Genomic DNA, 27,134 nt, shown 5'->3' with positions numbered 1-27,134 from the left:
TATGCATAAGTTGAGCTCTAGTCTTGCTTTGAAAAAATTAACTGAATGAGAATCTATGCTGATTCTTGAAACTCAGTATTTTACATAAATGGGTTGAGCCTTCTTCTTTGTTTAGTGCTTTGGAAATCAAGTACGCTATAGTAAGCTTTTCTTTTAAGATAGGAGCTATTGTTTATGCTATATAGAATTTGTGACAGAAATAGAAAAATGCCAGGAAACCAAGGCAAAGCCTAGCATTCCAGCTGTTACTCACACTGCAGCATGTGTTGTAAGAACAAAACATTAATTCAGGATGTTTCTCATAATTGTGAGGTTATTTTGTATTCTGTTTAAAAGAACTGTGTGGACTTTTTTAAAAGGTAAGGCTATTCTCCAAATTACTGGCTTTTAGATTTAGAGCAACTCCAAGTAAATGTAATAATGAAGCAAACTTCCCTTATCTAAACCTGTTTGAAAGTTTTACTCCAGACCTGGATTCTCTACTGACAAGAGAAGACTAATCTGTTTTGATGGCTTATTCAGTTCTTGGCCCTTGTTCTGTAGCAGAGGTTACACAGTCCGTTCAGTCTGGCATGAATCCTCATTTTCTCTCTGCAGAAAACACCCTTTCTGGGTCAGGTTAAATTTCAGACAAAGCAGTTTTTATGTCATGGGCTTATTGGATGGCTGCTTGGACAGTGGCTGTGGTGTAGCATTAGAAACAGGAGTGCTCCTTGTGCGGCAGGATGGATGTATACAGGTTTAAGGTGGCTGTGTGTGACTTGAAGGCTGCTATAGCTGGGCTGCTTCAGCACTGTTATGTAAACTGCAGTGTTTATATATAACACGTTCTGTTGTTGCTTCCCTCCCTCACAATAATTCTTGCCCTGTAAATTGAAATACTGCCCTTTTTTTTCATTGGCACAGGGTATTTAGCATTATAAGGTTTAAACAACCATTAACCTTCACATAGGTATCTCAGTCTAGGACAGATCCTGTTAATAACATGGCACTTCTTGTGAGCAGATGAATAGAAAAAATCTGGAGATCTGACTTAAGCCATCTTCTTTTTGCCTTGAAAAGAGGTGTGCATGTCACATTTTGAAATCTTGTTTTGAATGAAGGTGCTCAAGTTGTCCTTCAGCATCTTTTTCATTCCCTTTTTTTTCTCTTAAGGAGGTGTAATTTTTCACTGTCACATCCCTGATTTCTATGTTTTCTCTGTTTTCCACATTTTAACAGCAAAAATATTCATATGGACTGGCAGATCTTTTACATGGGCTTGCCTTATAATTTCACTGACACCTTGGATTTTGCAGTTGTGTAGTGACACATTATGTTACTGGTTTGGCAGTTAAAAAGCCTGAATTATTGATTATTTAATAATCTCATTCTAATTTATTTTAATCTTTTGTGATATTTTTTCTCTCTTCCTGACATTTTACAGAACCAATGAATGATGGAAATATGGGGAATGAGTCTAGTTTCTTACATCTTTTAAGATATAAAATACCTGGTTTTTTATTATGGTATTATTTGGCATTTTGTGGCATTAAAACCCAATAGCAAGCTTTTTAATTTTTAATGGATTTTGTTTTGTTGGTTTTGTTGTTGTGGTTTGTTTTGTTTTGATTTGATCTCTAAGTGTACAGTAAGAGTGAGCACTTAGAAAGAAATGGTGTTTGGGAAAATCGGTCTTCTGGTTTTTTTCATGTGGAGACAACAAACTTGCTGGAGGGCATGGTAGCAGCAACTGGTAATGCTAGAAAAGGGGTGTTTTTAACAGCTTCCAGACTGCTCTTTTGTGTGTGTATATGTCTGAAAAATAGTGTTAAACCAAACAATAATGTATTTTACTGCATTTGTTGAGCTGTGGTCATTTTTTTGTGGAAGGAAATGCTCTTTACCTTTTCTGCTGTTCCCACCCAGCTTTTTTGTCCCATGTAAATCTCTGTTATTTTGAAGCATTTTCATGTCATCTTCTCCTAATTTAAAATAATAAAATACAATAATATAAAGCACAGAAACCCTGCTTTACTGATATTTCCCTATGGAAAGATCGCTTTCCCCTTTTCCTGATAGAAACAGTGATGTGAAGAACAGGGAAATACATGATTTTCTTTTTAATAGAAAGGGAAGTAATTGCTATGTTTCTGGCCTATTTAAGCTCATTTAGTGACTTATAAACTAAGCATTTCCTTAGAATACCTGTACTGTTGAAAAATGCTTTTGGTGTGATTTTTCAGGATTCAGACAGTAGTTGTTTCATCAGTAACAAATCAGCCTTACGGAAAATGGGTGATTCTAACTACATTTTCACCTCTGAGAGCACTTTTATGAACTCTTATGTAACCAGGAAGGCCTGCTCTTTTCACAAGTGTTCAGTGCTGTTTTATCCTATGCAGCTTTGCAGTATGGCTTCTTAAATGGTCTCCAGCCACAGCAGGAAAGCTTTAGGCCTTGACATTTTATAACACCACACTTTAAGCAGTCCAGATATCTCTGTGCCAATCTGTGGGATATTTACAAGCTGGAAGAAATCTTAAAGATAGCCCAGTATATAGGGGCATCAATTGTCTTATGTTCTGTTCTGTATAATCCAGTTTCTGTTGCAGCATTGTCATGTAGAGATGGAAATATTAGGTATATAGGTTTGTATACAGGATATAAAGAAACCTCAAAGCTAAGAAACAAATTATTTTCTAAAGTTTTTATCTCAGATTAAGAGCCAAGATAAATGCCAATAGAACTCATATGCTAGGTGTCTTCAAAACCTTGTAACTCTGTGGCATGTAGCCACTCTGAAATCTTAGCTATAGCACAGCATTCATTGTTAGGGAGTTACCTTTAAGGAATCCAGTGTGTGACAGCAATCTTGAGGGTAACCAAGGTTTTATTTGAACTGAAGTTTAATTTCACATTTGTGTCTCTGATGTCTGTAGATGTGTATCTGTATTCAAAGCCACTCACAGCACATTAAGCTGTCCTGAAAACTGACAGAATGTCCAAGGAAGCTATTAAAGCAAGGGTACAGAAGGATGCTGGGTTACAGTGACAGATGGGTGTTGTGTCTGTGCTTTGATACTGGTGGTCTGACTGATGCTGCTGTGTGAAGCAGCTGATGTAATGGTGTCCTCTTAAACCACCACCCCTCAAATACATATTGCTGTCAGGTATTCAGACAAAGGTGGAAGTCAGCTTGGGCAGAGCAGCTGTGGGGGGAAACTGGAGGACAAAGGATGTTGGAACAAGGTTCTCAGGGATGTTGGGGGTATATTTAAAAAAAATAAGGCTGCAGTGCTTTCTTTGGTGTACAGAAATACTGGGACAGTGCTGAAGGGTGAATATTCAATACTGTATTTTTCTCTCTGGTGCTTTTTTATGATTTTATGAGTGAGATTGAGGCATGATTTTGCTGTTGCAGGAGGATCTCAAATGCATTTGGGTAAGCCTAAAATTAATTGCTTTACTGAATTTTTTTAAACATGATGCATCTTTTCCCACAGTTATTATTAACTGTGTGGTTATTGTGAGCTGAAATAAATAAGTGCTTTTCTCTTCTGGCTTTTTTATAGTCTTGGTTGCTTGTGGTACAGCAAACAGAACAGCTGAGCAAAATAATGAAGACACATGCAGAGGATCTTAATTCTGGGCCCTTGCATAGGCTTACAATGATGATCAAAGATAAGCAGCAAGTTAAGAAGAGTTTCGTAGGTGTTCATCAACAAATTGAAGCAGAGATGTACAAGGTATTTTATTCATCTGTGCTTGATAAGTTGATTATAATTCTCTATATTTAAAAATATTAAATTAAGAGTGGGTTTTTTGGGTTTTGTTCATGCTGTGGTAAAAGTGTAGTGGGTGATATGTAGAATGCTTAGTTTAAAATTTTAATCATTTTCTACATAGATTTTCTTTCCTGCTAGCTGATAAGGCAAAGATGGAAAGGTTTCTTCCATATGAATTTCTGTGGACAGATGGAACTGGAAATGTTATTCTAGTAGAGGATAATGAATTCTTGTGTGACACTTCTCTATTCCATCTCTTTTCCTGTTCTAATTCCACTTCAGACATTCATGGGACCAGGGCGCTGTAAACTGTTCTTGAGTACTCTTGGCAGTCCAGACTCTTTTGGGAGGGGTCAGGGTTCTAGTCCCTATTCTAAAATATAAAGCAGGTGTAAACTAAACATTGAGACTGCAGGTAAAACTCTTCAGAGTGTTTTCCATGACATGTCTGTTATCCTGCTTGTGTTCAAAGTGGTGTATCTTGTCAGTAAAGCTGACAGAAATCACAGTTTCAGATGCTCTGGGGGAAATTTAGCTACAGATGTCAAAAATCAGAGCAATAGTCTGAAAGGTCTACTGAGAGAAGGAAAAGCACTGTTTTCATCTTGCTTCCAGCAGAGAATTTGCGATTTGAAGTAGTGTAATTAAAATGTAACATCTGAGTAAAGCAGTAACACTGTAACAGATTGATGAGTAAAAGATTCTTGGGCCAGTTCTGAGAAGAATTTGGAGCTATTCTGTATTTACACTAAGACTATTTTAAGTAAAATACATTGGCTCTAATAAGATTGCTTCCATAGTGTGCTAGAATCTTGGCATCTTCCTCAGGAAGGGAGTATGAGGATGTCTTTTTTGATGCATGGTCAGTAGGCTGTCATTATCTGATAAAACTTCATGCCAAATAACCACTTACTGCTACTTATGAACTGGTGCACCTCAAAAAAGTCAGAATGGAAGAAGAGGAAAAACTGGTAGCATGTGTTAGAAATAATAGAAGTTATGAAGAATTGCTGAAAGAGAAAAAGAAAGATAAGAAAGAAAGGCTGAATGGAATAAGAGTGCTGTAAGCTCAGGTGTACTTTGAAAAGAGACTATGCAATGTTTTGTTTTCTGTTAATAGGCCAAACTCTAATAGAGCCTCTTATAAAATTGTTTTTCAAAATAAGACTTTTCCAAAAAACCATAATGCATACTGAGCACTTGCCAAATGATTATTACAAACCATATTAACTTTATTTTATTATGGGTTGCATAGCCACGAAAGTATTTTGCATCCTGCTGATTAAGCTTGCATTGTTGTTTGGTTAGAGTTTTTTTGGGGTTGTTTTCTTTTTTTCCCCTTCCTGAATTTGCAAAGAAGTATTCGAATAGCATTCTCCTGTTGTTAGCTGACGCTGTTCAAGGTTTTGTGTACCTGGAGCACTTCAGTAATGATTCCCTGAAATTCAAAAGACTTCTGATGTTCTGTGGTATTATTTCTGATTATGTTATGCACAGAGGTAAAATGCCAGTTATATCTCAATGCAGTATGCAAAGTTTGTGAACATCAGTGTCTGTGTAGCTCCTATTTTTAGGATAAGATGGCATAAAAATGTGTTTAGTTGAAATGGATGTATGTCGTCCTTTCTTATTCTAGACACCTCTACAATGAGGAATCTTCTGGGGCAGATTCTTAAGAATTGTAAATAACATGGCTTTTGCACAAATGTAATGGACTTGTATCTTGTAGATTTATTCCATTTTCCATTAAGATGTTGAATAATTTTCTTTCTTCATGAAATTTGAAGGGAAAAAAGTAGAGTACTGTGCTAATTAGGTGGGTAAGACCTTTTGAAATAAAAATGGAGTTTAAAGTAATCCTTGACTGTCTTAATTCCTTAAGTATTCTTTGGGAACAGACATGCTCTTGGTGTTGGTTTTATGTGTTGGAAAAACACAATCTAGATTAAGAATCATAATGTAGTTATTATAAAGGTTTCCTAATGCTAGTGCCCTGTTTTATTTTTCAGTTTTCTGTAAGAGAAGCTGTTCTTATTATTAAGGTCTTAATTACTTCCTAATTGCATCTTTTTCTCCATTTGTGATGATGTCTTTAAATACAAATTGTCATAAAGTTATTTCTCCTATATTGCCTCTATTGGTGTATAATAACAGCAGATATATATAATTAACAGATTGTAGAAATATGAGATGAGTATATGTGATTGATGTGAAGAAAAGCTTCTGCCTTCAAATTAAATATTGCACAGTTGGCCCAAAAATAGAAGCTGTAGAGAGCCCTTTGTTGGATCTTCAAGGAATTTCATTAAGTTTTCAGATGTTGATGAAAGTAGTGTTATCTGGGCCTTGCATCATGAAAAAAGGGAAAATTGTGAACTTCAGCCTTCTTCCTGCCAGCTGCAAGAGGAACAGTTTTTCAGTAAAATGAACTTCTTTTTCTACACATTCACTGAGAGGAGCCCTTCATTAAAAGTAGTTAATAATTTCTCTTCCATGATTTTCCAATTGATGTCTGTTATTCTGTTGGATTTTTGGTTTTGGTTGGAATTTTTTGTTTTTCTTACAATATATGGTAGGTGATTAGGTATTGTGATGGCTGGTTTTGTTTGCAAGTTCATTATTTGGGATTATTTCTGAACAGTGCATTAGTTTTGTCACACACTGAATGAATGCTGGCGGTAGAAGAGAAAACTTTAATTTTGTGATCAAAAATGTCATGTTCAGTGCTCAGTTTCATGGTAGACGTTTTTTATTTGGTTAGTTGCTTCTGTAGTTGGGTTTTTGTTTGGGTTTTTTGGTTATTGGTTTGGTTTTCCTTTTAAGGGTTTAAATGTTGCTATTGATAGGATTATTTCATGCCAAGTTACTGTTCCGTAGTCAATTGTAGGAATTGTAATGTCTAAAAATTTTGTTTCTTATTAGGTGCAAAAGAAAATCCTTCCTATGCATAGGACATTCTAAGCCAGTATGATTTGTTAAGCATCTTTTTGATTTTTTTTGCCTTGTAATTGGAATAGAATAATGTTGATGATTAGCTGGATTTTCTAAATATTTTTTAATTACATTGATGTGAATGGGGATTTGTGTCTTAGGCCTCTTACTTAATTCCATACTTTTATTGATTTTGATTTTGCACCATGTTATGTACACCATGTAATTTGCACCATGCAATATCCTATTAAGATTTTCTCAATCCAGTGGAAAGTGTAGCATCCTTATTTTGGATAATAAATTCTGTTAATTCTGTTTTACTAATGCTATTTTTTTTAGTGTGTCAAGAATAAGTATTTTTAATGCTTTTAATGTTTCACTTTTTTTTAAAGGTCACAAAGACAGAACTAGAGAAACTTAAATCTAGCTACCGGCAACTAATAAAAGAAGTAAATTCTGCCAAAGAAAAGTATAAAGAAGCTGTGGCTAAAGGTAAGATTTACTTCATTTTGTATATTTATTAATGCTTTTTTCAAGTCTGCTAAAACTCTGACAATGAAATAAGGTAATTTTTTTATTTTGAGCTGCTTGATTACAATATAAAAGATAATTTAGTATCTTAAGTAAGCCAGGCTGATTGTCATAATGTATGTTTGGTATAACCTTTTAAAAATTAATAAAATATAAATGGTTATTCTTTTAAGTTCTTGTAGTGTTCCTTCAGTGGATGTTTTTGAAATCTGACATTGCTCAGATGGACTCTGGTCTCACCTGCGTTGTAGCTGCAGCCTACTTGCCTGTGAATTATTATTGTTGCTACAGTGGCATCAGTATCAGTTCTTGTCAGTGTAACACATCAACTTCATCTAAAAAAGGAAAATAAGTCATTTGCACACAGAGATTTTTTTTTAGGGAGTGATGTGCTCAATCTGCATGGATTTTGATTCCTCTTGAATTGTGCTTGAATGATGAGATAAAAGAGAGCCTTTGTTCTATTATGTATTGAAATATTGTGCTAATAGTAGTTCTTATGTGTCCTTCTTAGATTTTCTTTTCTTCCTTTAGTGAAAATTGACTGGCAGTATGTAAGTGCAATTCCAAGATCCATCTTCAGGTTTTGTATGAGTGTCTAAATGACAGTTAATCTTCTTGGTTCTGTTGTAGTATAATTATAGTAGCTCTTAGTGAGGAGAGATTTTTCTTTCCAAATTTGTCTCAAATTTGGACAAAACAGCAGGAGATAAGTTACGCTTAGCACTGTTGAACTTTTACTGTTCTTTTTCTTTCACTGAAGTTCATAAACACTTAAAAATAAAAATGCATACTTTGATGTCAGTTTCATCCAGTTCTATGTTTTCTGTATGTAACTTAATTTGATTACTTGGTTTATTCTCAAGCAACTACTTAGCATTGGAATATGTTGTATGTATCATGGAAAATATAATAGGATGTTCGGATCTTAGTATGTTATTTTTAGCCTGTTTTAGCCTCTCTTCCTGTTACTAATTTGGTCATTCTCTATTACTGAAGCACCATACTTTCCCACTGGAATAAAAGAGTGTTTTGTCTGTCAGCAGCTGTGATGTTTTGATGTGGTTTTGATTAACTGAATTAATATTTCTTCAGATAGACAGCAAACATAAATTATTTTTAAGACACTTATCTCCTATGGTTTTCTTTGACCTTCTCTTTCGGGCTTTTATCTCATGTTTGTCTTATTATAATTCATACTTAATTTAATTTCTGCTAAAATCTTGCTTTGATAAACAATGATGCACATAAAAATATTTTTCTCTCAAAAATTGCAGAATTGCTTCTTTCCTGCTGCATCCCAGGCCCTGTTCCTGTTTATAAATACTTGTGCATTTGATGGGCTACTACAGTTTATCAGCTGCAGGTCAGCTGGGCTGCTTGAATTATTCCAAGTCATGGTATTTCTGAACTTGTATGTTGTCAAACTGGTTTGCTGGTGAAGTGAAAAGTTAGGGAAGTCTTAAAATTACAATGCTTCATTATTCCAGGGTATTCTCTATTCAGTAAGCTAAGCTGATTCACATTATGTGCTATTAAGATATGTTACTTTTGTTAATGTACAAACTGTTTCAGTCTTTCAGGATTTCAAGAATTATTGAAAACAAGAGAAGAAACAGTGCTTACCAGAACAGTGGGAGGGCATAAACAATTATTGAAAATGAGCTGAAAATCATTTTGTTAAAAAATGAAAATCTTTTGACATCAGCTCTTGCAAGTAATGTGTTAAAATAGCCCATCCAGGTTCATTTATGTAAAATGTTGTTTTAAACAGAGTCTGTTCCTCTGTAAGGACTGTGCAAGTCTGTAAGACAGTGACTGGCCTTGCCTCTCTGGAGCCAAAGGGGAAAACTGCCTCTTAAGACATAGAATTTTAGCTTTACCCTGGGGGTTATGTGCAAATTTGTGCAGCACCTGCGTGAGCTGGTCCCCAGGAAAAGAATGAAAATCACACAAAGTAGTCTGACAAATGTCTCTGTTTTGCAAGAGTAGTGATTTTGAAATGTAGTAACTTTTTCTGCTTTGTTTTAGAATAGCAAAGCTGCTTTCTGGTGAGAGAGTAGGTTTATTAGAGCTAATAGTGAAAGGTACAATTGGTTCTTCAGCTTGTGAAGACAATTGCTTCCTAGGTTTCTAGTTGAGTTGTTAAAAGTGATATTAAACTCTGGGCTAAACACACATAGTAGAGGATATTAACTGATAAGGGTAAAGGCTGGCAAAGTTTGTACAGTACAAAGTTTGTACATAACATCACTTTCCAAGTGATGTTATGATTTTCTGGAATCAGGAAGTAGTCTCAAGTAAACTTGAATTTCTGTGTGTGATACTTTTCACCATGAAGTGGGTAGTCCCTTTGAATCAATGGCACCCTGATGCAGGGTCACAGGTGTTTTTATTGTTTGGTGAGCACACTAGGAGGACCATTGGAAAGATTAGTAAGTGTTAAGGACTGAATAATGGTACTGGTTAGTTACAGGTTTTGTTAGTGTTTGGGCAATGGGTAAAGCATGTGGTGGGAATTTTTGGATGGTTTTTTAGTTGGGAAAAGGGAATTGGTTTCTGAAGGAATGCAGGAGCTTCATTATGGAGGACTTTGTGCTGTGCAGATTTGGAGGAAGGTGAAAGTGTCTGAGATTGTGTCCCAGGAGCTGTTCTGGGGAACCCTCTGCTAGCACTGCTTCTGCTTGTGCCCCAGGGGAAGCAGTGGGACAGTTGTGTTGCAGAGGGAGCACCACTGAGACTTGGCTGCCGCTTCCACCTTGGGCTGGGTTGCACTGCCTTAGTCTCTGCCTAATGGTTCAATCAGAAATGAGTGATTTATTTTGTTTGTTCTAGCCCTTACCCCAGTAAGTCATGCATAGCTGCTCTTTTCTGGACCAGTGATTACCACAGGAATCACAAATGCAGTCTGGTTGGTTTTTCTTTTGCATGGAGGCTCCAGGTGTCAGGCAGTCTGGTTGATGTTAGTCATTTCCATGATAATTTTCTGCCCTTTTTTCCCCCAGACATTCATTCTTATGTTTTTTAATGTATGGTAAGAGACAACAGGCAGAGAGAGGATGAAGTCAGCAAGCTGAACTAGTCCAGTGCCTCTTTAATGAGGCGTGCTTCGGGTTTTGGGACTCTATGGACAGATTGGATGCTGTAGTCTCTTCTGGATTAGAAAGCTTTGTTAAAAAAACTCCCCAAAGTATGTGTAGTGGGAATGCAGAGCATGTTCCTGTGCAGAACTGGGGCATCGGGGTCATAGGGCATGCAGGGGTCTTTGGAACAAATATAAGACAAGAGCTTGTTATATTATTTTTCTATAATGAAATGGACAGCCCTATGAAACATTCTATATGTGTGATACTGACAAAAAACAGTGTGAACATCTTCCAACAGCAGACCAGAGTAACAGTCTCAGAGTATATATGAGTCTGCATTTACAGGGCTGTGCTAATCAGTGATGCTGAGTAACAAGGTGATTAGAATGTGGTATGTTGATGTTGCTGCTGTAGAAAAACACATCAAGCCAAAATTTGTGCCAGATGGAAAAACCGTGGTTTCACCAAAGAAGTCACAAATCTTCTGAAATAATTTAATGAATAATGTATTAAGAATACAAAATAGAGACTTTAGGACAACTGTAAATGTCAAGTGTGATATTTCATTACATTTTGAATCTCATTTGGTTGAACCAGTAACTGCTTCCACTTAAGTTCGCTGTTTGCACGATTATTTTTGTTTCTGCAGGATTGTGCATCTCTAAGTATAGTTTAGTGTGTCTGTGGGGGTTTCAAATATTTTCATCCTTGAACCTTTTGATTAAGCATTACTTACTGCTATAGAAATAAGGAAATAATGATAACATGACACAATAATTTACTCAGTTCATTACAGGTTTTTAAAAAGTTGAAGTGCATCAATAAAATTTAGCATCTGTTTTTGTAGCTAATTTTGGTGTTAGATGTTGAAGTGTAAAAGGGTTGCTCATATATCAGTAAATATAGCAAGTTGGAACAGAGCCAGTGTAGCTTTGGGAGGTTCATACTGAATTTTAATACAACATACTCATTAGAAAAATTACAGTTTTTGTGTAAATACATTAATTACAGGTGTTTATTATAGTCTTATTCCTGGTTCAGTACTTATTGAATGTAGAAAATATTTTGCAGTGCTCTTACATGACACAGTGGGTCTGAAATAAATAGTAAAGGAAAAAAACATGGATTCTAAGTATTTAATATCATAATTCATTTTATGCTGCTACAGCAGCATAAAGAATATTTCACTAGATTTCTCTAGGCTTGTGTTCCCTGACAACATTGTGATTTAGAGGAGCCTAGAAATATTAAGTGTACACCTACCACATTATACCACATTGCTTCTGCTGTAAGAATGTTTACCCTGCAACTCAGGTGATTTAATACTTCAGAATTGATGTGACTTCTGTGGCACATACTGAAGTTTCACAGCAGCATAAGCTCACATCCATGATAAATAAGGGAGCTGTTAGAAAGCTTTCATTAAATCAAATTATTGTCCCACTATTCTTTGTAATAGCCAAGTGGTCAGAAAATACTTATTAGGTGGTTGATGCATTCATTCTCAGATGCCTTTAAAATTGTTATTATACAGCTGCATTTCCTGGTGCTATGTGTTGCCTGGAGTTGTTGCTGCAATGAGGGAAACTCCTAGTAAGACTTTTTTTTAAGCTTAGCTTTGACTGAAACTCTCATATTGTTAAGACAAAACAAGTAGCACTGGCTGAACTGGTCTGTCTTACTCACAGAGGCCAGCAACCTGCATAGATTTAAAATTAATGCTCTGCTGCAAGTGTTTCAACACATATTTACTACCAGTGCTTTTGCTTGGAAGGTGTAGGGTTGTTTTTTCCGTGTAAAATAAAGCTTCTAGAGCAGGAAGCCCCAGGGAGTGCAAAGACTTCTTGTGGTGGCTTCTTATGGAGTGTGAGACCAGCTTGGACATACTGTTTCCTCTAACACAGACATGCAGCACCAGGATGTGCTCTCCTCACAGACCAGCAGGCACAGGGTGGAGAATTGGCTAGATGTGCTTAACAGCTTGCCCTGACAGTATCTGACAGCAGTTCAAAAGACAGAACATTCATTTTTGCTATTTTTATGCTATGTTACTTACTTAAGATTACGCTGATAGCTTTGGTGAACTGATTCTTTACTCGGAAATTTAGATGTGGTATTCTGTAAATTTGAACTCTTTAAATATACACAAATAGTTTTGGGTTTTTTTTCCCGTTGCAAAACTATTTATTATTTTCAATCATTAATTTGTCAAGTAATAATTGGGAGAAACCTATCCTCTTCTAAGAAACTGGTTGAGTGGAGGAAGGAGTAAGTGATTTTACTTGTTGAAGAAACACATTAATGTAACAATCTTGCAAGACATAAAAGGGAAAAGACCTTTGAGATTGCAGGTGAAGATCCTATCTTATTTCTGTCTGTCTTTGTGATTTTGGTGTTGTAAAACCTGTGTTGAGACCACTGTGTTTGCATAGCTTGTTTTGCAGAATGATGATAAGGCTGGTCACCCACTAAACTTCTGAGCATGTTTCCAGAGACAGAACTAACAGTCAAAGCTGTCCTAGTTTAATGGCAGCAGTTTGCATAAAAATTGCTTTGTAGATAGGAATATTTAAAAGTCTAAATTGGGAGTGGAGTGGCTGGAGAGCAGCCCTTCAGAAGGGGACCTGTTGTGCTGGTGAATGGCCCGCTCCACATCTGTCAGCAGTGTGACAGATGTCATCTGGGGTGCATCAAACACAGAACAACCAGAGAGTCAGCAGAGGGGGTGGTCTTCTGTATTTAGTGTTTGCGAGGCCTCACCTGGAGCACTGAGAGCAGTTCTGGGCCTCACACTTGAGGAAGGGTGTGCAGGCACTGGGATGCACCCGGACGAGGGCAGTGGGGCTGGTGGAAGGGCTGGAAGGGCTGTCCAGTGAGGGGCAGCTGAGGAGTTGGGGTTTGTCCTTTGTGGAGAAAAGGAGGCTGAGGAGTGACCTCACTGCTCTCTGCAGCTTCCTGGGGAGGGCAAGTGGAGAGGGAGGGAGGTGCTGATCTCTGTTCTCTGGGATCCAGTGACAGGACCATGGGAAGGGCTCACAGCCGTGCCAAGGGATGTTCTGCCTTGACATTTAGAAATACTAATTCATTGAGAGAGTGTTTGAACATTGGAACAGGCTTCCCAGAGAGGTGGGTGATGCCCCAAGGCTGTCAGTGTTTAGCAGACATTTGGACAATGCCCTCCAAAACACGCTTTGGTTTTTTGCTAGCCCTGAATTGATTAGGCAGTTTAACTTTGTAATTCTTGTAGGCCCCTTCCAATTGGAATATCCTAGCCTAGCTTTAGGGAAGTGAAGCCAGGCTCAGTATGGGAGTCCAAATGATTCAAAAGTCATGTCACTGGAGGGTTTTTTTTGGATCAGTAAGAACTACTGTGTAAGGAAGTGATTGTCATAATCACCTCTGGTATTTAGATGTTTTTAGTATTATAGTATGAAATATGGAATTTAATTAATTTGGATCAGGAAGGTCCTGAAATCAGTTAAGTGGGTAATACAGAACAATCAATTACAGGGCAAGTTCTACAACCTGTGTCTTTCCTATTGCACAATAAAAATCTGGGAAATTGAACAAACTATGAGGGAATAGAACTGGAGAAGTTAGAAGGTTGCCTCCAAAAGCAGGGTGCAATTATTTTTTTCTCAAGAACTAACTGTAAGTTGTGTAATGTACTGTATTGAGAATAAATTTACATAAGTATACATAGTTAGGTTGGTTTGATGTATAAAAGTAGTCTTTTTTTTCCCCGTCATATCTAGGCTTTTAAATTACTTGCTGTAATTTAAGTGCTTAGTCCATACTAAAATTCAATTGAGATAAAGACCCTGTCCCACTCCAGTTTCAGTCTATGGAGCAGCTGAATCAAATTTTATGATTCTGTAATGTAAAAATATTTTACTGTATTAAAAAATATGTTTCTAGAAAAAGAGCTATTTGAAAACTATGGCCATCTCATTCATGAGTGTAAAGAATGTGTTCAGTGTGTTCATTACTATAATGTAAGCAAATAATGTAATGGAGTGTTCTTTTCCAGGCACTATTAAATAATGCTCTGTGAAAAGGTATGTCTCCAAAGTTGAAATAAATAAGGAAGTGACTGTTTTGGACTTTCGGTATTGATAAACAAATGTAAAGACAGCAAAATACTCAGAAATTATCTGTGTTGTTGAAAATGCTGGAAAAATGTGTAGATGGAAAGAAATGCAGTTCTGGAAAATTATTGAAAACCTGCAGTCATAAACAATGGGAAATGCATTGTAGGTCACTATATATTGACAGCTTTATAGTTTAGTGCTGGTATTTACAAAAATAAAAGTTTCTAAATCAAACTGAAGAAGAAAAGTTTTTCCTGTCTTAAAAATTATTACATGCTCAAGATTTCCATACTTATTCAGGGGACACTTCCTTAAAAAAAAAAAAAAGAAAAAAGAAAAATAGGAAAAACTCTGATTTGCTCCTCTTTTTCCAATTAAAAATTTTCTGAAATCAAATACCGTGATACTTAGTGAGATTTTAATCCAGAAAATTGCAGCAACTCTGGAGCCAAGCTGCTTAGTGTTCTGTGGGACCTCACCTGTTCTCTCCTTAATCCTAACCCACAAGATCGCTCCTTCTTTGTCAGCCCTCATCCATCTTGAGGCAGTGCTCCATGCACTCCAGCTACTCTCTCATGTAAAGAACAGCTCTCTCCTTGGCTTCCTGGACTGCTTTTCCCCAGGAGTCTGAACTCTGCGTTGCATAGCTCTGATTCTGCCTCCATGATCCTGACAACGTCCTGGTCCTATAGGTGCACACAGACACCCAACTGACCACGTTTACACTACATGCAGGAATACGCAGGCATGTCATGCCAGCATGTTGAGGTCCTGGAAAGGATTTGTGGGACTACTCACATTGGTGCTTTGCAGAGACCTTCTTGCCCACCTGCACTCCCTGTTCTGTTTTCTTTGGGATTGATCCCTTCCAATCTTACCGTACCCTTTCCTTAGCAGTCTCCTTCCTCAGGACTGTGGGTCACCCTCTCCATCCTGTGTAGTTACCAGTTTGAAGCCCTCCTAATCAGGTCAGTCATCTTACTGACAAAAATACTTTTACCCTGCTTAGGAAGGGGCTTCCTATCTTTCAAGCAGATGGTGGTCTGCAAAAAGGGTCCCATGGTTGTAGAATACAGACCCATGTGGCTGACACTGGTTCTGCAGCTACTTACCAGCCGGGATTGTCAGTGCTCTCCTTGCACCTTTTCTCTTCACTGGCAGGATTAAGGAGGACACAGCCTCATCCCTTGTGCTTTTCATGTCTGCCCCTAGAACTCTGTAGTCACTTTTGGTACTGTCCAGGTTTCCCCTGGCAGCGTCATTGCTGCCCACATTTCTTATGACATTGCCTTTGCTGCTCTTCCTGTACTTACTTATACCCAGAAATTTGGTTGGATTTACTTTTTGAAGTCCCTGAACTACAAGAGATGGTTATGCTCCTGGCATATGTTTTTAATCCTCAGTTTCTGTGGATTGTTAGCCACAGTTTTATTTACGTTTAAAGACTTTCTTCCTTCTTGTTATTCATGCAGATAGTCACCTTGTCCTGTTTTTCATTTTGTTTTTCTGTTTCCAAAATTTTAGCATATTTAAAGTTTCTCACTGTGTTTCTGTTGGAGGGATGTAATCATATATTGTGACATCAGATGTGTCATTGGCTCCTTTTGAAAATAAATTAAATTAATTGTCAAAAACTGGCCTTGTGTAATATTGTGTCATTGGTGTGTCTACATGGGATGGTGTTCATTGTGTGCTGAAGCTCACGTTTCAGTACCAGAAGCTATAAATCTAGAAATTTAGTTTTCTGTTGTGAGCTAAGCCTTTATAATGATCTCTGTTGTGTCTTTTATGAAAACTTTGTCATCACTTCAGAATGAAGGTCTACCTGGAAGGAGTTGGAAAACCTGGGAAAAAGGGGAAAAACCTGAGCTCACTGGCATAATTATTTCTTGTAAAGCCAAAATATGTGTGAAAACTTTCTCTATCTGCAGTGTTTATTTCCTTAAGGTCAGCTTCCCTGAGGCATTTGCACTGTACATTGATGCCGATTTAAAAAAAGATGAAGTGAACATTATGAGCTGAAATTTTTCTCAGTTTACTGTCCCATCCAGTATTTTTCTTCTATTTTAGCTGATTATTAGGCCACAAGAGTCTAATAATTATGATTGCAAGAACTTCGGATTGGCAAATCTGCCTTTTAATTGAAAATAGACTAAAACATTCTTTTCCTGGATGACTGTGTTGTACTGTATGCAGTAAAATCTTAAATGAGTTTCTATTAGAAATTGAAATACTAGACTACAGAATGAGTGAGAAAGAATGCCAGCCTTTTCTTTGTAAATATAAAACTTTCATAATTGAATTTTGCAAGCTTCACAGTACAGTTTATGCTGTGACATATTGTATACCCGTCAGTTTCTATTAACATTAAACAGTTTTGTCAACAGCTGATGGCAGTAGAATTATAATTATATCTATTTATGAAATTCGTTGTAGAGATAAAGAAAATTGGATGTTTTGCTCTGTGCTAATTGACATGGAGAACGACTGCGTATGCTGCTTCACTGCATTTTGCTGCTTTAAAAAGTAAATTACAATATGAAAATAATACTGTAACTGTGTTCCCTGAATTAAATATAGATCCAAGGCTCTATTTTAAAGTTGAGTGAGTATGATAATTTGATTTATGTCACAATTAGTTGAGGTGTACTTTGGAGGAATAATATGTAGCAAAGGTGTTTAGGCCTTAAAACAGATGGGAAAATCAGATAGTTTAGATGCTAATGAGGTTTCTGAAGGAGATATAGTATTACTAAATTGCCAGTTATGGGGATTTGATAATTTTGGTTTAAATTTTCAGTTTAGTTTAGCTGTTGAAGGTGGTTTGTTGCAGTTCACAGGTCACAAGCCCATACTGATGGTACATGGTACAATTTCAGATGTGCTAATATTTCATAAGCTGAAAACTGATAAGGAAGGTATTTTAAACTCATGCATAGACAACTTGGAGCTCTTAAACTATGGCATATGGAGATAATTTTAGAATATTTGATCTAGGGCATGACTGGGAATAGCCAAACACAGAATAACCCAAGAACTAATGCAGCATTTTTGCCTTTGCTGCCACCTTGCCTGATATTCTGGCTTCCCTGAACAGCATATCTCACTGTGGACTGGCAAGCAAAACATTTCAGCCTTGGCTTCCAACAGCTTTGTCCTCTCCTTTTTCATCCAGTCTTCATCCTGTACTGTACATGACCTGTAGATGACTTTTTCCCTTCCCTTCCAAACTCTCTTCGGTCACCTTCCAGTATTTCCCCATGCTCCACATACCTTTCCTTCTCCAGAAAGATCTTATGGTGTTTATGTTTTACTCTGAAGATGACCAGATTGACTCTGTAGCCTACTGTATTTAGAAATAAGTGTGTATGATACTTCTGTATGATACTCTGAAATTAGTTGAGGTTTTCTGGTCAGGAATAATGTATATACAGGAGGAATTTAGTTCCTAAGGCAGATAGGAAAATAGGATTTTACCATCCTGTTATGTTATTGTGCTGATGTCAGACATGCATATTTGGGGGTATTTAACTTCTGGGATGTTATTCTGATGTGTTGGATTGTTTTCCTCCTTATAAATTGTCTACATTTTATTTAGAAATAAATGCTGTGGGCTTTTCTGGGGGGAGGGAATTAGTCTCCATATGAAGCATAAGTTTAGATGGTTTGCCGAAGACAAAACCTGCTATGTCTGGCTAAAGTTTAAGATAGCCTTGTGAATGTTATCTCTCCAAAACAGTTCTACAGAAATTTTTAAAGTGGATTGTTTCATTCATACCTACACGAAAAAATTCTTCTCTGATGACAGCTCTGGAGATGTGCTTTGTCTTTGTTGTACAGAGTAACTCAGATAAATTGTAATGTAAGAAATCTGTACCTTCAATGTACAAAATTAGGTCAGCAGTTGGATTGTTTTCAATTAAATGAAAGACATAATATCCTTTTAAAGTGATTTTTATTAATCTCTGTTTGAAATGTAGCTGACAGTGGTGTGAAGTAGCAAGTGTCTAGAGAGCCGTAGGAGAGTACAAACTGATAGAAACGTGCTTTGGCTTCATGGTAATTTGTTATCTAGGGAGTTCCGAGTCAGAAGTGCTGTCCTAGTTCTTAGTAACTCTTCAGGATTTTTTTTTTTTTTTTTTTTTTTTTTTTGCATACACTTGTCCCTTCACTTTAAACCATGTAAATTTCTTTTTTTTTTTTGCTTATGATAACTTTTACCAGAAGAATACATAGATTAGCTGTGTGCTCACCGAAGAAGGTCTTTTTTTTACTCTTTCCATATAATGCCATAAAATGTACGGTTTTTACATTGAAAGAGGTTGTGCAGATCTTTTAACTGTGTCTGTTCTTACGTGTTCCTCCTCAGAGTCCTAGTGCTTCAGGACCCCTCACTGTAGCAACTCTTCCTGTGTTTGTCTTGTTTCCCACCTTTCTGATGGTAATGCCTTTTTCTAAACCTTTTGCATGTCAGATATATTCTCGTTGAGGTCAACAGATTGCATACTTTTAAGTGGATTTAATCAGTAGCATAACAACCCAGTCTACTCCTTTGCTAAATTAACATTGTGTTCAGCAGCTGCTGAACACTGAGTTTATGCTTCCATCAATCTTGCTGTACTGACCCCAAGATCTCATTTCTGTGTGCATTTGGATTACTGAACTGGAATAGTTCTTTACCCATGTGCACCTCTCTAAATATTCACTCTATAATTTACTGTTGTTTTAATCAGTACCTCTGAAGCTTTTTGTGTTGGTTTTGCATGGCCTGGTTTTTGGTAGTGGAGGGGCCACAGAGGAGGCTTCTGTGAGAAGCTGCCAGAAGCTTCCACCATGTCCAGCAGAGTCAATCCCTGATGACTCTGAAGATGGACATGCTGCTCTCCAGTTAGAGAGTTTGGTACACCACTGTGATGACCTATCTAAGAGGAAAATCAAAACAAAGGGAACACAGTTTTTTTTCCTACCCAGAGAAGTGGAGGAGGGAAAACAGCATGGAGACACTGAGGTCAGTGGAGAAGGAGGGGGAGGAAGTGCTCCAGGCACTGGAGCTGAGATTCCTCTGCAGGCTGTGATGAAGACCATGGTGAAGCAGCTGTGCCCTGCAGCCCATGGGTGCACAGGGAATGCAGAGATCCACCTGCAGCCCATGGGGAGGTGCCCATGCTGGAGCGGATGGATGCCTGGAGGAGGCTGTGATCCAGTGGGAGACCCAGTGGGGAGAGGGGCCTTGCTTCCAGGCTGGAGCAGCCTGTCCTTGGAGGAATGCACCCCATGGAGTGACCCATGGCACAGCAGTTTTGAGAGGAGTGTCTGCCCATGGTGGGAGTTCATGCTGCAGCAGCTGCAGTATGGCTGTTGTTTGTGAGAATGGACCCACACTGGAGAAGTTCATGGAGAGCTGCCTCCTATGGGAAGGGACCGCATGGCCTCATTCAGGGGAAGGATTCCTCTCCTGGAGGAGCGGAAGAAAACCTTGGGTGATGGACTGACCAAAACCCCCACACCCTGTCTCCCTGCACTGTTTGAGGGAAGGAGGGAGAGGTAGGGGGGACAGAGTTGTATTTAAGTGTTTATTTGACTTCTCATTATCCTCCCCTGATTTTGTTAGTAATAAATTGACCTTGTACCTTTAAGTTAAACCTGTGTTGCCCTTGGAGTGTTTTCTCCCCTTCCGTAACTCATGAACCCTTCATTAAATTATTTTCTCTCTGCCCAGCTGTGGCGGGGGAGGGTGGGTGAGCAGCTTTTGTGAGTGCCTGGTGTTTGGCCAGTGTCAAACTATGACAGCTTTTATTCCAGTTCCTCACATTTGGTTTCCCTGTTTGCTACTTTCAGACAGCATCTTCATCATCATCATCATCACCTCATCTATCAGAGTCCAGCTGATATTCCTGGGACTCTCCATTGAGTGCCTACTTCCTCCTGTATAAACGAATCATAACATTTTAGCTAAAACTTTCTCAAGTACCTTTGAAGTTAAGCTAAGCACCATCCAGTCCTCATAATTTGTTCTCATTTCATTTATTCTCAACAACCTCTTTTTCTGACAGCTTAGAAAAAAGGGGTTCTTTGACTCTTTCACGAAGTAGTATTTCATCCTGGAAATCTCTGAAGGTCTGAGGTAGTGATCACAGAAGGAAAAAAAAAATCTTTTCTTGTACCAGCTCCTTTTATATGGTGACTGTTGTTTACTTTTTCTGACAAGGTTGCTGACTCCATTGTATATGAAAGGGCATTTGTTACTGGTTTTCCCTCAACTTTTTTTTAGTGTGCCTGCCTTTAATGTTGCTCACTTTTGATTTATTTGAGTTCACAGTCCCTTGTGTATTCCTTATATGACACAGCTCTTCAAGGTCTGCTTTCAAGCAGCTGTTTTGCCACTTAGCTATGAATGCTTACATTTTCTTTTTTCTCAACTGCTTTGTGATGGGTAGTAGACGTGTTTTTACTTACATAAATTATTTTAAGTTTCTAAGAAATGCAGTGGTCTGAATGAGATTGCTTTAGGTAGCATATGTTTATCTGTGCAGGTACTTGTGACTCTGCGCTTGATATTTGCAGATATGAGATTAATTTAAAATGGTCTTAGTTCCTGAAAAAGTAATGAGGTACTTGGTAAATATCAAGAAGACAGCAAGGATGTGATTAAAAGCTTATGTGTGTGTTGTGGTTATGGTTATTTTCTTCACAGTAGCTGTTGCAGGACTGTGTTTTGGATTTGTGGTGGAAAAAGTGTTGATAGCATACTTCACGTAGCTGTGCACTTACTGTGGCAAAGAATGGAATAGGTGACCTCATGAAGTACCTTGTAGCTCTGCAATTCGACTCTCAACTGGTCCTGTCAGCTTGAACTTGAGGAATTCCAGTGTCAGTGGTACAAAGCTGAGGCTGTAGAGCCAATCCTGATCAGGATATCAATGTGATAGGGAAATGTTAAGATGTAGGAGAGAGGCTGCCCATTTTGAGCAGGAGTAACACGTGTGAGGGTTCAGCTGCTTATATGTAGACTGACTGCATCATTGCTTTATTAGGATTATAGGTAGCAATAGGAATGCTTGAATACAGAAAAATAATATATTTTTAGTGCATCTAGTGTAGGAGGACATCTTTCTCTTCTAAAGATATGATTTTGTAAATAAAAGCTTTGAGATAGTAATGCATCTGAGATTGCTTTCTTGTTGATATTGTATTATTTTTATACTTGTGGTTTTTGTATACTTTTAGATAAGAAATTCTTACATTTCTGTTCAAAGAAAATAACCTTTTTCTTATGAAGTTTAGTAACTAGAAAACCTAGACATTTGATCATACTAATTATCTGGAAGTGGTTGGATTTTACCTTCCTCAGAGAAGTACCTTGAAAATTACTGCAGAAAAAGGGGCAAACCTGACATAAATTTACCAGGTATGTCATCTGTAGGCCTGTATACTTTTTAAATCACAATTTTTGTTTTGTTTTCTCTCAGGAAAGGAGACAGAGAAAGCCAAAGATCGGTGTGAAAAAGCCACTATGAAACTTCATATGTTGCATAACCAGTATGTGTTGGCCCTGAAAGGAGCACAATTACATCAGCACCAATATTATGATACTACACTTCCTCTGTTACTTGATTCCCTTCAGAAGATGCAAGAAGAAATGATTAAAGCCCTGTAAGATGTATTCTTAAATATTTCTAACTTGTAAAATTTCTATGTGTAATATTCTAATTAATCTATAAGAATAGTTGAAAATAAGAAAATGTGATTAATTACTTATATATCAGGGGATAACAGTTGAAAAAAGTCTATCCAAATGATGCAGGTGGTAGTTTTGAGTGCTCGCTTAAGCCTATCAACAAGACACCATCTTCTTATAAATTCTTACAGATGGACTGCGGTGTTTAAATTTGACCTCACGATTCTTCCTTCAGTTTATAGACTATAGCAAGTTTGTTGCCTCTCTAGTAGTCATTATTATGAAATTCCATCAGCAAAAAATTTGGTTTAAACTGCCCAACTGTCTTGAAAGTGATTGTGGAGGAGCCACAATCAGATGCATAGTTAATGGTATGGGTGGGAGGATTAACAGGATTATGTAAACTTGATCTCTCTGTAAGGAGTCTCCCTTTAAAAATACTATGACCTCTTTCCTAAAAGATCATTCTTACATCAATACATAGTACATGCAAAGTGATGATATCTGAGAACAGCTACTGAGGACTTTTAGCCCTCCGTTCTGGTTTGTAACCACCATGCTGCCTCCTTGTCTTAGCTTAAAAAAAGGGGTGGTTAGCTTTTTTTGTAAGTTCTTAATTTAGATGTGAAACACTCTTTATTAGTTCATTTTCTTACCTATTCTGAAGTCAGAATTCGTGTTGATTTCAGGGCACAGGAACTGAGGGAGAGTTGGGGATTCCACACTTTATATGGTGCAGGCATCATTAGCTTCCCTGTGCAGTAACATTTTAATTTTTTTGCTTCAGGTGCTGGTATTGAAGTAAAGCTTTGTAATACTCCCTGTATGGTCCTTTTAATTTTATATGTAAGATCACAGCAAAAGGCTACAGTTGAATGTGTGTGTCTAATTCAGGTGGTTGTTTTAGAATCACAAGCTATAATAATTAACTGAGGAAATTTATGATGGAACAAGAGCTTAATGAAATTTATCTTTACTCTTCCTGGAGTAAAAAACTGTAAAAAATACTTTTTTCACTACATAGACTTTTTTGTGAGTTCTGAATGTATTGGAAAATGATTCTATTATAATAACTTTTTTTTGGTGCATGTATAGAGATGCTGATTTCAGGTGTAGAGCGTAGTGTGACAACCTCTGTGAAACAAAACTTCCTCAATAACCCTAATTTTGCAGGTGAATTAGTTTTTAGACCTGAAAAAGTATAGATTAATATTGCTGATGATATTTTTCCTCTTTTTTGTCATTGTAATTGATATAGGTTCTCTAAGATATGGCATTGCTATTGTTGATGTTTACCTATCTTTTCATCACACTCCATGAAGTATTTTCTGGAACTTTTTCACACATGATATTCTCAGAAAAGACAAGATTTAATGCCTTCTCTTGCCTGTTTTCTGCTCAGAATTAGTGCACTGAAAAAATCCTATCACACTATTCTTTTTTTACAGAGTAAACACAACTTGAGATCTTATCCAGAAAAAAATGCATTTGCACTTTTTCCTCTGCATGTTTGGCTAGCCAAAATTCATCAGTGTTTTTTGAGTGGCCACCATGCTTCAGATCCTGGCAAGCTAGCAAATTTATCAGAGATAAAAATGAAATAGGAAATAATTATGAAGGTACATTATGAAGGAAAACTAAAAGTTAAGGAGAATAGCAGGGTGTTCTGAGTATGTGTCACTGGATGCTATTAAGAGTAGTGTCACAATACCACCTCTTCCTTTGCCATTCCTTTTCCACTTGGTTTTTCCCACTCTTGGAAGCAGATGAAGACAGGGTTGTGTGGCTTGTACTTTCTCACAGCAACTTCGTGGTTAATTTTCTCTCCTCTTGTAAATATATGCTTACTTGTGATTTATGCCTATTTTTGTCTGAATGATGAATAGTATATATAAAAAACGCTAGAACAAGATGGAAAGCCAGTGTTGAAAGGAAATGCACACACTTCTGTAAATCATTTTGCCCTATGCCAGAATATATTTTGCCATGAAATATGAAAATCTTCAGTGTTATGAATGGGTAATGTGATGATTGGCTCTCACAATTAAGAGATTAATTTGTGTGTATGTTAGGAGAAGTTTTGTTGATGTATAGTTATGTTATTGTAGTTGGTTTGACACGCTCTGTTCTCCCCCGTAGTCCCCTTTTCCTCCCCTTTGTATTGTTGTCGTTGGACAGCCTTGGTTGTCAGGGTCATGTGGAGGGAGGGTGTGTACTTATGTCCCTCGTATGGTGCCTTTGGGAATGGAAAAGCTTGTTGCTAGGGGGCACAGCATGACAACACCTGACCTCCAGTCAAGTTACAAGAAAGCAGTCTCCACCAATATATGGTGAAGAAGAGTTGACAGACTGGCTTTGGGAGGGGCCAGGGTTGGCTGATGGGACTATACAGGGATATAGAAGGTGGAGCAGGCATTTTAAGGATGAGCCTCTGGCAGTTGGCAATGCTCCCAGTGCTGCCCTTTTTCCTGATTCAGTCCTTTGTTGTGTTTGTTGAAGTTTAAAAAACCTTTAAATTTTAACGTGAGTGGTTGTTACTCACTTTCAGTGTAGGTTATAACAAGCGTGGCATGTACTGTGTGAAGAAGAGCATCATCATTGAGCTATATACATTCCCTTTCCTTGTAATCTCTCCATTTTTTAGTTTAGCTATGCTGTGTGTTGGTGCACTGAAATCAACAGAAGGAGTATGGTCTAAAGAGACTTTAGCCACCCTAAGCCTGTAGAGGAAAGTCCTCAGGTGATGCATTGTTTCTTTGTGTAATATATTGTCATACTTTTCCCTTTTTAGCCAGCTGGAACAAGACCTTGTCAAAGCAGCAAATTGAAAATTTGAAGCATCTTCAATGCCATCTATGCCTTCAGTGCCATATTATACACTAGAATTTTTTTTCCTTTCTAGGAAAGGGATCTTGGATGAGTATAGCGAGATCACCAGTCTTGTAACAGAAGAGATTGTGAATGTCCATAAAGAGATCCAGACCTCGGTGGAACAGATAGACCCTAACTCTGAGTATAATGACTTCATAGATACTCACAGGTAAGCATTTTTATCTCATGTTTCTTCTTGAGAAAACCGTGCATTAAACTGCAACTGCTTAAGTGCTCAGAGGAATTTGTTTCTGTCTGATTCCTTTTACCTTGTTTCTTGTAAAACTTCATCCTCATTTGAAAATTGTTTTACTTTTCACATGCAGAAAGCTGGCTGAGCAGTCTGTTTGGCTGGTTCTAGAAAAACAAATTTCCAGTTACATGAGAATAGCCAGGACTTTGATACTGACAGCAGACTACACATTACAGTCTAGACTCAATGTGAGCCAGTTTGCTGTTTATTTGGATGCAATTTGCATTCTGGGCTAAACTTGTTCTAGTTTAAAGTCAACTCTAGAACTCTAGATATGTTTGTGTTCTGCAGTTATTGCAGGTTGAGACTTCAGAGCATGCAGATAACGCATGCTCTGCATGTATTAAAAATTGTATTTCCCATTTACTGAACGATTACTCTGTTTTACTGTATGAAGAAATAGCTCTAAGACTTCTTTCATGTTCTTTTTGTTATTGTTATGTGTGAATTCATGGTCATTATCTGCAGGTTTGTGATGGAAGCAGATAACAGGCACCTGTCCACATTGGTAGTCTTTGAGAATCTTGATTTTGCTGTGAGCTTCATTCAAAGAACTGTAGTGTGTTTTATCTCATAAGATTTTAGAATTATGTATTTTTACAGGAAAAAGAATATGTATCCAGTTGCTATCTATCCTTATATTTCAGATATAATTTAGCTATAATCTAGTTAATGAAATACATCAAACCCTAATGATTTGCTCGATGATTCACTCAAAGATACATGTTGATTTTTAAATTATAACAATTATTTACTAAATTAGGTCATCAGAAGTTGTTGAACAAGAAATAGAGTTTGATACGTCTTTACTAGAAGAAAATGAAAACCTTCAAGCTAATGAGATCATGTGGAATAATTTAACAGCAGAAAGTTTGCAAGTTATGTAAGTCTATACAAATCTTTCATCCTTTGGAAATGCTGTTCTGTGTTATATCTATGCTCACTTAGATCCTTGCATGGCTGTCTCCATTTTTAAGGTCCAATTTCTACGTGTAGTGTTTTCAGGCTGCAGACTGTTTCCCATGCTGGTTGTACTGTTCTTTGCACAAAATCCTTCTCCTTAGTCTCCTCAAAAACTTGTCCTTATTTTCAAAGTATGCAGTTCTCTGTGCCAGTTAATAAAATGCCCTACATCTATGATGAGTCCTCCTTGGGAAGGTGCTGCCATTTTCCCAAAAGTGTTTCCACATTCACTACCCTAGGAAAACCAGCAAAATATTTTGATGAAACCACTGAGTAGAGTTTTGTGGTCAGTGATTTAAAGCACCGTGTAGAAAATTTTCATGAGTAAATTTATTTATCTTGTTTTTTAAGTGTTTGCTTTTGTTTTAAAAAGGAGATTGTTATTCATTATTGTAACCTTTAGAATACATTAACTTAGTAACACAGATGTAGCTGTTGTATAGTGTTTCACAGTTTTTAGCTATTCAGGGTGATGAACCACCTCTCTGTGTTTTGTTAATATATTGCCTAGTTAAATATTTTCATCACTTTTACCAAGTTTACCTTTGATCATTTGTTATGGGGAATGAATTGACTGCTGAGAGTATTATGTTTGTGTATTATTGGCCTCAACTTCTGACATAAAATGGTCCTGCGTGGTCATCTGTGAGATTGCAACTGTTAATCATGCATTAGAAATGGGAAATTCAGAATTTCATTGGTTGATATTTTTGCTGTGTCTACTGTATTTCAGTTTACATGAGACTTATTTGAAATATTTTCCCCTTAGAAAGTAAAACTGATGCAAATAAGACATCAATGACATATTGTGGGGATTTTTGCATTTAGTTTTCTTTTCTTTAATTTTACTTCCTTAATCAAACTATGATCCTTATTTTTTGTAGGCTTTTCTGAAAACCAAAATTAGTGTGAAGTATTTTCAAATGTAAACATATAGCAGTGTCTTCTGCAGGTTACTTTCAT

The 27,134-nt window shown here is 37.2% G+C and overlaps 1 protein-coding gene across 3 annotated transcripts in view; it reads left to right on the top strand.

Annotated features, from left to right (window-relative positions):
• The window catches only part of FER (FER tyrosine kinase), a 156,563-nt gene that overhangs the window by 18,640 nt on the left and 110,789 nt on the right, over window positions 1-27,134 (top strand). For all 3 annotated transcript variants that reach the window (XR_004061501.1, XM_030968860.1, XM_030968859.1), the window contains 5 exons: window positions 3,555-3,728; window positions 7,091-7,190; window positions 21,876-22,059; window positions 24,987-25,124; window positions 25,972-26,091. Coding sequence is in view for 2 of the 3 variants with exons in the window: in XM_030968860.1 (XP_030824720.1) it covers window positions 3,555-3,728; window positions 7,091-7,190; window positions 21,876-22,059; window positions 24,987-25,124; window positions 25,972-26,091 (716 nt within the window). In the remaining variant the exon portion in view is untranslated. The remainder of the gene's footprint in view (window positions 1-3,554; window positions 3,729-7,090; window positions 7,191-21,875; window positions 22,060-24,986; window positions 25,125-25,971; window positions 26,092-27,134) is intronic.

Source organism: Camarhynchus parvulus, chromosome Z (genome assembly GCF_901933205.1).
Source record: "Camarhynchus parvulus chromosome Z, STF_HiC, whole genome shotgun sequence".
Lineage (NCBI taxonomy): Eukaryota > Metazoa > Chordata > Aves > Passeriformes > Thraupidae > Camarhynchus > Camarhynchus parvulus.
This window is presented reverse-complemented; position numbering and strand designations above follow the sequence as displayed.